The sequence below is a fragment of the Myotis lucifugus genome, unplaced genomic scaffold, assembly GCF_000147115.1.
Source record: "Myotis lucifugus unplaced genomic scaffold, Myoluc2.0 scaffold_40, whole genome shotgun sequence".
Lineage (NCBI taxonomy): Eukaryota > Metazoa > Chordata > Mammalia > Chiroptera > Vespertilionidae > Myotis > Myotis lucifugus.
In genome coordinates this window covers 170,267-180,034 of record NW_005871088.1, presented here as the reverse complement: position 1 = coordinate 180,034, position 9,768 = coordinate 170,267, and the positions used below count along the sequence as shown (strand labels likewise).

General features: G+C 62.8%; 1 protein-coding gene across 1 annotated transcript in view; it reads left to right on the top strand.

Moving 5' to 3' along the window:
- Window positions 1–5: 5 nt before the first annotated feature.
- PLXNA3 (plexin A3) overlaps window positions 6–9,768 on the top strand; it is a gene marked incomplete at its 5' end in the record, with an annotated part of 15,269 nt that continues 5,506 nt past the window's right edge. The window contains 26 exon segments of the mRNA XM_023752982.1: window positions 6–146; window positions 485–1,024; window positions 2,253–2,435; window positions 3,499–3,627; window positions 3,698–3,798; window positions 4,136–4,259; window positions 4,354–4,510; window positions 4,587–4,686; window positions 4,867–4,981; window positions 5,154–5,354; window positions 5,537–5,633; window positions 5,997–6,187; window positions 6,265–6,410; window positions 6,479–6,599; window positions 6,701–6,837; window positions 6,930–7,100; window positions 7,603–7,696; window positions 7,780–8,019; window positions 8,091–8,234; window positions 8,313–8,547; window positions 8,637–8,779; window positions 8,861–9,117; window positions 9,213–9,279; window positions 9,368–9,514; window positions 9,605–9,643; window positions 9,646–9,761. Coding sequence (XP_023608750.1) covers window positions 6–146; window positions 485–1,024; window positions 2,253–2,435; window positions 3,499–3,627; window positions 3,698–3,798; window positions 4,136–4,259; window positions 4,354–4,510; window positions 4,587–4,686; window positions 4,867–4,981; window positions 5,154–5,354; window positions 5,537–5,633; window positions 5,997–6,187; window positions 6,265–6,410; window positions 6,479–6,599; window positions 6,701–6,837; window positions 6,930–7,100; window positions 7,603–7,696; window positions 7,780–8,019; window positions 8,091–8,234; window positions 8,313–8,547; window positions 8,637–8,779; window positions 8,861–9,117; window positions 9,213–9,279; window positions 9,368–9,514; window positions 9,605–9,643; window positions 9,646–9,761 — 4,136 coding nt within the window.

The following is a 9,768-nucleotide window of genomic DNA, read 5'->3' as shown; positions in this document are numbered from 1 at the left end:
CATGGCCCGGGGTCATCGTGGAGCAGGGTCAGGGGCCCAGCAAGCTGTTTGTGAGCACCGCCGTGGACGGCAAGTCTGAGTACTTCCCCACCCTGAGCTCCCGCAAGCTCATCAGTGACGAGGACAGTGCCGACATGTTTAGTCTGGTGGGTGAGCCTGCCTGTCTGTTTACCCTCCTCCCCTCGCCTCTCCTCCTGCCCCTCGAGAGCCAGCACCTGTGTCCCTCCTGCCTTCACTCCGTCCTGGCTCCACCTCCGGGAGAGCCCAGGTCCTAGAGGGGACAAGCTCCCAAAGATAGAAGGATGGGCTGAGGCACAGGATGGGGCTGCTCTGGGCTCCTGTGACTGTGTGTTTGGGGGGGGCGGGGGGAGGTCATGAGGGAAGCCCTGGGGGAACCATGTTTAGGGGCTGAGAGGCCAGAGTTTGGGAGGTAGGTGACAGAGCCAGGTCTCACCCCATGCTCTCTCCTCGACCTGCTCTCCAGGTGTACCAGGATGAGTTTGTCTCCTCGCAGATCAAGATCCCCTCGGACACCCTGTCCTTGTACCCCGCCTTTGACATCTATTACATCTACGGCTTCGTGAGCGCCTCCTTCGTGTACTTCCTGACGCTGCAGCTGGACACCCAGCAGACGCTGCTGGACACAGCGGGCGAGAAATTCTTCACGTCCAAGATCGTGCGCATGTGCGCCGGGGACTCGGAGTTCTACTCCTACGTGGAGTTTCCCATCGGCTGCTCCTGGCGCGGCGTGGAGTACCGCTTGGTGCAGAGTGCGCACCTGGCCAAGCCCGGCCTGCTGCTGGCCCAGGCCCTGGGTGTGCCGGCTGACGAGGACGTCCTCTTCACCATCTTCTCACAGGGCCAGAAGAACCGGGCCAGCCCGCCCCGGCAGACCGTGCTCTGCCTCTTCACCCTCAGCACCATCAATGCTCACATCCGGCGCCGCATCCAGTCATGCTATCGGGGGGAGGGCACCCTGGCCCTGCCCTGGCTGCTCAACAAGGAGCTGCCCTGCATCAACACTGTGAGCACAGCGGGCTTCAGCCCTGGCACATCTGCTTCTCACTCTCAGGGACGCTTGTCCTCTCTCGTTCTCTCCCTGCATCTGCTGCTCCTCCTCCTCCCCTTGCCTGCCTTCTCACCAGCTCTCTTGGCGGCCACTCTATACTTGTGGACCACGCCTCCCTTTTCCTGCCCCTCCACCCATCCCCAGTTTGCTGCTTCTTGCTCCATCTCCTGGGTGTCCCTCACTGAGTTAGTGACAGTCTGCCAGCCTGTCCCATCTCTTTTTTATATATACACTAGAGGCCCAGTGCACCCTCTCCAATCTGGGACCCCTGGGGGGATGTCCCACAGGGATCGGGCCTAAACTGGCAGTCGGACATCCCTCTCACAATCCGGGACTGCTGGCTCCCAACCGCTCGCCTGCCTGCCTGCCTGATTGCCCCTAACCACTCCCCTGCCAGCCCGATTGACGCCCAACTGCTCCCCTGCAGGCCCGATCACCCCCAACTGCCCTCCCCTTCCAGCCTGGTCACCCCTAACTACCCTCCCCTGCAGGCCTGGTCGCCCCTAACTGCCCTCCTCTGCTGGCCTGATTGCCCATTACTGCCCTCCCCTGCAGGCCTGGTTCCCCCCAACTGCCCTCCCCTGCAGGCCTGGTTCCCCCCAACTGCCCTCCCCTGCAGGCCTAGTCACCCCCAACTGCCCTCCCCTGCAGTCAATTAAGCATATTCCCTCTTTATTGGCTGTGGGCGCCGCCAACTTTGCAATGGCATAAGGGTCAATTAGCATATTCCGTCTTTATTAGATAGGATTTTTATTGATTTCAGAGAGGAAGGGAGAGGGAGAGACAGACAGAAACATCAATGTTGAGAGAGAATCATTGATCAGCTGCCTCCTGTATACCCTACCTTAGGGATCAAGCCTGCAACCCTGGGCACATGTCCTAACTGGGAATTGAACCATGACTTCCTGGTTCATAGGTCAACCACTTGCAGGCCCAGGCCTCGCTCTCCTTTTCTGCTCCTGCATCCTCTCCCTCCACCATCCGTCTCCCTCCTCCATCTCCTTCCTGCATCCACCTCCTCGGTCCCCAATTTCCTATGGGGTGCAGGGCAAAGGGTTAGTCTTAGCTGGTGGGGAACAACTTGCAGATCCTGCTCCCTTCCCTAATGTGGGGTCTTGTGGCCTCTGTCCAGTTGCTGCCCCCCAAGCTTCAACTCTCACATGCATTCCTGCTGTTTCCCCAGCCCATGCAGATAAATGGGAACTTCTGCGGGCTGGTGTTGAACCAGCCGCTGGGCGGCCTGCACGTGATCGAGGGGCTGCCCCTGCTGGCGGACAGCACTGATGGCATGGCTAGTGTGGCCGCCTACACCTACCACCAGCACTCCGTGGTCTTCATCGGCACACGCAGCGGCAGTCTGAAGAAGGTACGCCCTGGCCCCCTTGGCATGTAGACATGGGGGCAGACTGAGATACGGGATGAGGGGTAGGGACAAGAATGTGCGGACGAGCCCTGTGAGACCCTGAACAGTACAACAGCCCGTAGGGGAAGGGGGACTTCCCAGGCTGGGCCCCAGGAGCCTGGCCAGGATCCATGGGCAGCCCCCACAGCCATCCACCCCTACCAGCACCCATGCTCACTTTGGCCTGAATCGCCTGCTTGCTAGGGCTGTGGGAACAGAGACCAGACCTATCTTGGGGCATCCCTGCGAGGAGAGCAGGTGGCCGTGGTTTAGCCATCGTTGCTAGATCCTTAGTCAAATGAATGCGGACATAATCGTCTTTGCCCTCCTGCCCGTTCCTGTGCAGTGGGGCCTCAGTTGCTGCTGTTCTGGGACCGGGGCTGGTGGGAAATGGGGAGATGAGCCCCTGGGACCTCTGGCATGTCCTAAAGGGACAGGAGTCAGGGCGGCTTCCGCTCCTCATCCTGTTTGCCAGGCAATTGCAGAGCTATCCCCAGGGGGGCGGGGGAGGTGTCGGTGACTGGGGGAAGGCTTTTGAAGGGAGCTGCTGAGGTCTCGGGCTGAGCCTGCTCCCTTGGGGTATAATTCCCATCCCATACACTTCCCCGCTCCAAGCATGCATTCCAGGGCTTTTAGTAAGTTCGCAGAGTTGCGCAACCCTAACCACCCCACCACCGTCTCATTCCAGGACATTGTCATCACCCTAAAAACCTCTTCCCCTTTGGATGTCACCCCTGTCCCCCATCCCTGGACATCAATAATATCTCTGTCTCTATCTCCTTCTGGCTGGCTGAGTCACCCCCAAGGACCTCCAGGGGCTGGCCTTTGAGCCCTCCGTCCCCTGGCCCTGGGGATCCCGGGGTCAGGGAAAGTTCAAGTGCTGAGCCACGCCCTGGCTTCAGCTCAGCCACAACTTGGGAAGTCCCCGGCCCTAGAGGCCCTAGAGGAGGACGCCCGGGGGCGCATGGGGTGCTGCTGTGGCCTCAGACTGGCTTGTCGTCCCTCTTCCCCGGTCTTGTGGCCCCAGGTCCGAGTTGATGGCTCCCAGGACGCCCACCTGTATGAGACCGTGCCCGTGGTGGACGGCAGCCCCATACTACGAGACCTGCTCTTCAGCCCCGACCACCAGCACATCTACCTCCTGAGTGAGAAGCAGGTGGGCCCCGAGGCGGTGGCGGCGGGTGGCTGTGGGGGGGCGGGGCGGGTGCTGACAAGGTTGTCCCCAGGTGAGCCAGCTCCCTGTGGAGACGTGTGAGCAGTACTCGAGCTGCGCGGCCTGCCTGGGCTCCAGGGACCCGCACTGTGGCTGGTGTGTGCTGCAGCACAGGTGAGGGAGGCGGCGTGGGGCTGGGTGGTGACGATGGCTCAGGGAGGCTCTGCTCCTGGGAGAAGCCACCAGGCATGTTGGTTGGGGAGGGTGGTACCTGCCCTTGCCCACATGTTCACATCTCCCAGCCAGGCCCTTGTGGCCTCCCCCTCCCTCCCCTTCCACTTTCTCCAGCTAATGAGCAGAATCTCCACCCCAAGTGACGTCACTAGGACCCCATGGGCCAAGGCGCTGTGGGCTGGGGCCGGCTGTCCCCTTTTCCCCCAGGCTCCCCGTGAGCCTTGGACAGAGCCCTCCCAGGGCAGATGCGGGATGGGCTGTGGCTGACCCCACACAGATGCTGTCGAGAAGGGGCCTGTCCGGGCGCCTCAGCCCCGTATGGCTTTGCGGAAGAGCTGAGCAAGTGTGTCCAGGTGCGGGTCCGGCCCAACAACGTGTCAGTGACATCGCCCGGGGTGCAGGTAAGTGGAGTGGCGAGTGAGTGGGGTGAGGTGTGGGGGCCAATGCAGGTGCGTGTTGAGGGGTGCACCCTGCTGAGCCCCCTGCCTTCCGCAGCTGACCGTGGCCATGCGCAATGTGCCAGACCTCAGCGCAGGCGTGAGCTGTGCCTTCGAGGAGGTGGCGGAGAACGAGGCCGTCCTGCTGCCCTCCGGGGAGTTGCGCTGCCCCTCGCCCTCTCTCCAGGAGCTCCGGGCTCTCACCAGGGGACATGGTCAGTGGCTGGGCTGCTCGGGAGGGGCCACTGTCTGTCCCCAGCTGGCTCACGGCCATCCTTGGGCTTGCTGCAGGGGCCACGCGCACTGTGCGGCTGCAGCTGCTCTCCAAGGAGACAGGTGTGCGGTTCGCCGGGACCGACTTTGTCTTTTACAACTGCAGCTTCCATCAGTCGTGAGTACTGGCCTTGCTGACCTCTGCCCCCACGTCACTTCATCCCTTGCTGCGTTGTGCAAGCCTCAGATGTGCCCTGGCGCCTTCTTCCTTCGGTTCCCCCTATGTCCCCTAGGAGGGGTGGCGAGGGGGCAGCCTGGCCTTCTCTGTTGTTTCTGATGCCTCCCCCGCCCCCACCAGGTGCATGTCCTGCGTTGGCAGCCCTTACCCCTGCCACTGGTGTAAGTACCGCCACGTGTGTACCAGCCACCCCCACGAGTGCTCCTTCCAGGAGGGCAGGGTCCACAGCCCCGAGGTGAGGCGGGTGCCGCGCGCGAGGGGGCTGGGCTCCGTGTGGGCTGGCCTCTGGCTTCTCTGCCTTTGATTCTCGGTTCCTTGGAGCCTCCTCAATGCGGGGCTGGCGCCCTGCTGGGCCAGGATGGCAGCAGTTGGTGTGTGGCTGATGGGCGTTCTCCATCCTCCCCAAGGGCTGCCCTGAGATCCTGCCCAGCGGGGACCTCCTGATCCCAGTGGGTGTCATGCAACCCCTTACCCTGCGGGCCAAGAACCTGCCGCAGCCGCAGTCAGGCCAGAAGAACTACGAGTGCGTGGTCCGGGTCCAGGGGCGGCAGCAGCGTGTGCCCGCTGTGCGCTTCAACAGCAGCAGCGTGCAGTGCCAGAACGCCTCGGTGAGGCCCCGTGCCCCGCCTCCCCCCCCCCGCCTGTACCCCACCCCCCCCACCTGTGTCCCACTCTCCCAGCCTGTACACCTCCTCTCCCTGGCCTGTGCCCAGCTCACTGACTGGCCTGGGAGCCTCAAGTAGCTGTGGCAGGGCACCTTCTGAGGGGTCGTGTGGTCCCTCTCCCCCAGTACTCCTATGAAGGTGACGAGTATGGTGACACTGAGCTGGACTTCTCTGTGGTCTGGGATGGAGATTTCCCTATCGACAAGCCTGCCACCTTCCGAGGTGAGGGGCAAGATGGGGCGTAGGTTCCCGACCAACATGGCTCACTGGTTGAGCGTCAGCCTATGAACCAGGAGGTCATGGTTCAATTCCCGGTCAAAGGCAGATGCCCAGGTTGCGGGCTCTGTCCCCAGTGGGGGGCGTGCAGGAGGCAGCCAATCAATGATTCTCTCTCATCATTGATATTTCTCTCTCTCCCTCTCCCTTCCTCTCTGAAATCAATAAAAATGTATTAAAAAAAGATGGGGTGGAGGAGCTTGCCTCCTAGGGCAGAGTTGGCACGAACTGGGGCCAGGTCTAACAGGGGGACCCTGAGTGGCCCTGGCTCCCCATAGCCGCCCCCAGCAGTGCCCCCTGTGCCCGCAGCTATCCTGTATAAATGCTGGGCACAGCGACCCAGCTGCGGCCTCTGCCTCAAGGCCGACCCCCGCTTCAACTGTGGCTGGTGCATCTCGGAGCACAGGTGCCAGTTGCGTGCCCACTGTCTGGCCCCCAAGACCAACTGGATGCACCCGAGCCAGAAGGGCACCCGCTGTAGCCACCCCCGCATCACCCAGGTGAGCCTCCCACACCTTCCGCATACGAGACACCCAGCGGTCTGGCTCACCCTCTCACCTCCTGTCCTGCTCTGCAGATTCACCCACTCATGGGGCCCAAGGAGGGAGGCACCCGAGTCACCATCGAGGGTGAGAACCTAGGCCTCACCTACCGAGAGGTAGGCCTTCGGGTGGCCGGCGTGCGTTGCAATTCCATTCCCGCTGAGTACATCAGCGCCGAGAGGTGAGTGTGGCTGGGCGGGCACCCAGGCTGCTGCTCCGAGGCTGGCCCTGACCTTCTCTGTCCCCTAGGATCGTGTGTGAGATGGAGGAGTCGCTGGTGCCCAGCCCACCGCCGGGGCCCGTGGAGCTGTGTGTAGGCGACTGTTCTGCCGACTTCCGCACGCAATCAGAGCAGCTCTACAGCTTTGTGGTGTGTGAGCCGCCCGGCCCTTCCCACACCCACCCCCTGTGAGGGCGCGAGACCCGCACTGGGCTGCCTCCTCCCTCCCCTCAGGGCTGCTTCTCCCACAGACCCCGACATTCAACCGTGTGCGTCCCAGTCGGGGCCCAGCTTCTGGGGGCACGAGGCTCACCATCTCTGGAAGTTCTCTTGATGCCGGCAGCACGGTCACAGTGATCGTGAGAGATGGCGAGTGCCAGTTTGTGAGGTGGGTAGGGCCCTGCCAGTCTTGGGATGGGCATTTGGTTGCCCGGTGAGGGCCCTGGGCCACCTACTCAAAGCTCTCCACTTGCCATGTAGGAGGGATGCCGAAGCAATCGTGTGTATCTCGCCCGTTTCCACCCTGGGCCCCAGCCAGGCCCCCATCACCCTGGCCATTGACCGTGCTAACATCTCCAGCCCCGGAGTTCTCTACACCTACACCCAGGACCCTACTGTCACTCGCCTTGAGCCCACCTGGAGTATAATCAAGTAAGACTCTAGAGAAGAGAGAATGGGTCCCCAAGCTCCTGTCCTGGGGCCTTGCCTGATGGCTGGGCCCTTGGCATCAAATTATACCTCCTCTAAGCCTGAGCCCTTAGCCAGGCCGGCGTGGCTCAGTGGTTGAGCATCGACCTATGAACCAGGAGGTCATGGTTTGATTCCCGGTCAGGGCACATGTCTGGATTGTGGGCTCGGTCCCCAAGTAAGGGACACACAGGAGGCAGCCAATCAATGATCCTCTCTCTCATCATTGATGTTTCTATCTCTTTCTCCCTCTCCCTCCCTCTCCGAAATAAATAATAAAAATATATTAAACCTGGGCCCTTATGGGCAGAGGGGGCAGGGTCCTCCTGACACAGAGCACCTGGCACCCGCCCAGCGACCTGAGTTGTAGGAGGCCCTAGGCTCCCACTGCAGCCTTCATAGCTCTCCAGGGATGGGCTGGGGACATTGGGGGACAGAGTCTGAGGCCCCTCCTCCCTGTCCCCAGCGGAAGCACTGCCATCACTGTCAGTGGGACCCACCTGCTGACAGTCCAAGAGCCCCGGGTCCGGGCCAAGTACCGAGGCATCGAGACCACCAATGTGAGTGCCAGCTGCCCTCGCCCCGCCCCTGCCCCGGCCATGCATGGTCTCATGTGCTGGACTGCCCGCCTTTGTCCACACAGACGTGCCAGGTTATCAACGACACTGCCATGCTGTGTAAGGCCCCTGGCATCTTCCCGGGGCGGCCCCAGCCACGGGCCCAAGGCGAGCACCCTGATGAGTTTGGTTTCCTGCTGGACCATGTGCAGACAGCCCGCTCCCTCAACCGGTCCTCCTTCACCTACTACCCTGACCCCAGCTTTGAGCCACTTGGGCCCTCCGGCGTCCTGGATGTCAAACCTGGCTCCCACGTGGTGTTGAAGGTGCTGGTGGGGCACAGGGGCTGGGAGGGGCGGCGGGGGGAGCCCTGGCTGACCGTGCCCTCCACGCACAGGGCAAGAATCTGATCCCCGCAGCAGCGGGCAGCTCCCGCCTCAACTACACCGTGCTGATTGGGGGCCAGCCATGTGCACTCACCGTCTCGGACACGCAACTCCTGTGTGACTCACCCAGCCAGACGGGCCGGCAGCCTGTCATGGTGGGTAGGGGGTGGGAAGGCCACCAGGAGCCGGTGGGGCGGGTGTGGGGGTCAGCTCATGGTGAGCCTCTCCCGCAGGTGCTGGTGGGCGGCCTGGAGTTCTGGCTGGGCACCCTGCACATCACGGCCGAGCGGGCGCTGACCCTGCCGGCCATGGTGGGGCTGGCGGCCGGGGGCGGGCTCTTGCTGCTGGCCATCACCGCTGTGCTGGTCGCCTACAAGCGCAAGACTCAGGATGCAGACCGCACGCTCAAGCGGCTCCAGCTCCAGATGGACAACTTGGAGTCCCGCGTGGCTCTGGAATGCAAGGAAGGTGCCTGGAGGGGGGGTGCAGTGCGGGGTGGGGGTGCGGGGCGCCGGCCTCCTCTTGCTCTGCTCACTCTTCCTCCCTGCCCCTCCCAGCCTTTGCTGAGCTGCAGACAGACATCAACGAGCTGACGAACCACATGGACGTGGTGCAGATCCCGTTCCTGGACTACCGGACCTATGCCGTGCGCGTGCTCTTCCCAGGCATCGAGGCCCACCCGGTGCTCAAGGAGCTGGATGTGAGCCCCTACCTGGCCTGCCTGCGCCCTGCCATCCCCAGGGCCACTGCGCCACCATCTGACCCCCCCTGTCCCTCACAGACGCCCCCTAATGTCGAGAAGGCTCTGCGCCTGTTCGGGCAGCTGCTGCACAGCCGCGCCTTCGTGCTCACCTTCATTCACACGTTGGAGGCCCAGAGTAGCTTCTCCATGCGGGACCGCGGCACCGTGGCTTCGCTCACCATGGTGGCCCTCCAGAGCCGCCTCGATTACGCCACGGGGCTGCTCAAGCAACTGCTGGCAGACCTCATCGAGAAAAACCTTGAGAGCAAGAACCATCCAAAGCTGTTGCTGCGCAGGTACGTCCCAACCCCAGCCCTACCCTCCGCCAGCCTGGCCCCTGAACCGCCCCCTCCCCTGCCCGGCTAGGGCCCCAGTAACCTTTGCGCCCTAGGACGGAGTCAGTGGCTGAGAAGATGCTTACCAACTGGTTCACGTTCCTGCTGCATAAGTTTCTGAAGGTGCACTGGGCGGGAGGGCTGCGGGCCGGGGAGGTGGGGAGGCAGCTGGCCATGGGACGGGCATCCATGTGCCCGCCTCTCGCTGCAGGAGTGCGCGGGGGAGCCGCTCTTCCTGCTCTACTGCGCCATCAAGCAGCAGATGGAGAAGGGCCCCATCGACGCCATCACGGGCGAGGCTCGCTACTCCCTGAGTGAGGATAAACTCATTCGGCAGCAGATTGACTACAAAACGCTGGTGAATGGGGGGCCTGGCGGGGCGGGGGCTCTGGGTTTGGGGGGGGAGGCCTCGCCCGGGACCCACCCTGCGCTTCTCCTCGGCCCGCAGACCCTGTACTGCGTGTGCCCGGAGGAGTGAGGCAGCGCTCTAGGTCCCCGTGAAGGTTCTTCAACTGTGACAGCATCCACCCAGGCCAAAGACAGCTGCTGGGATGCGTGGTAACAAGGCATCCTCTACTCCAGCGTCCAGCCGAGGACATGGACCTGGGTGAG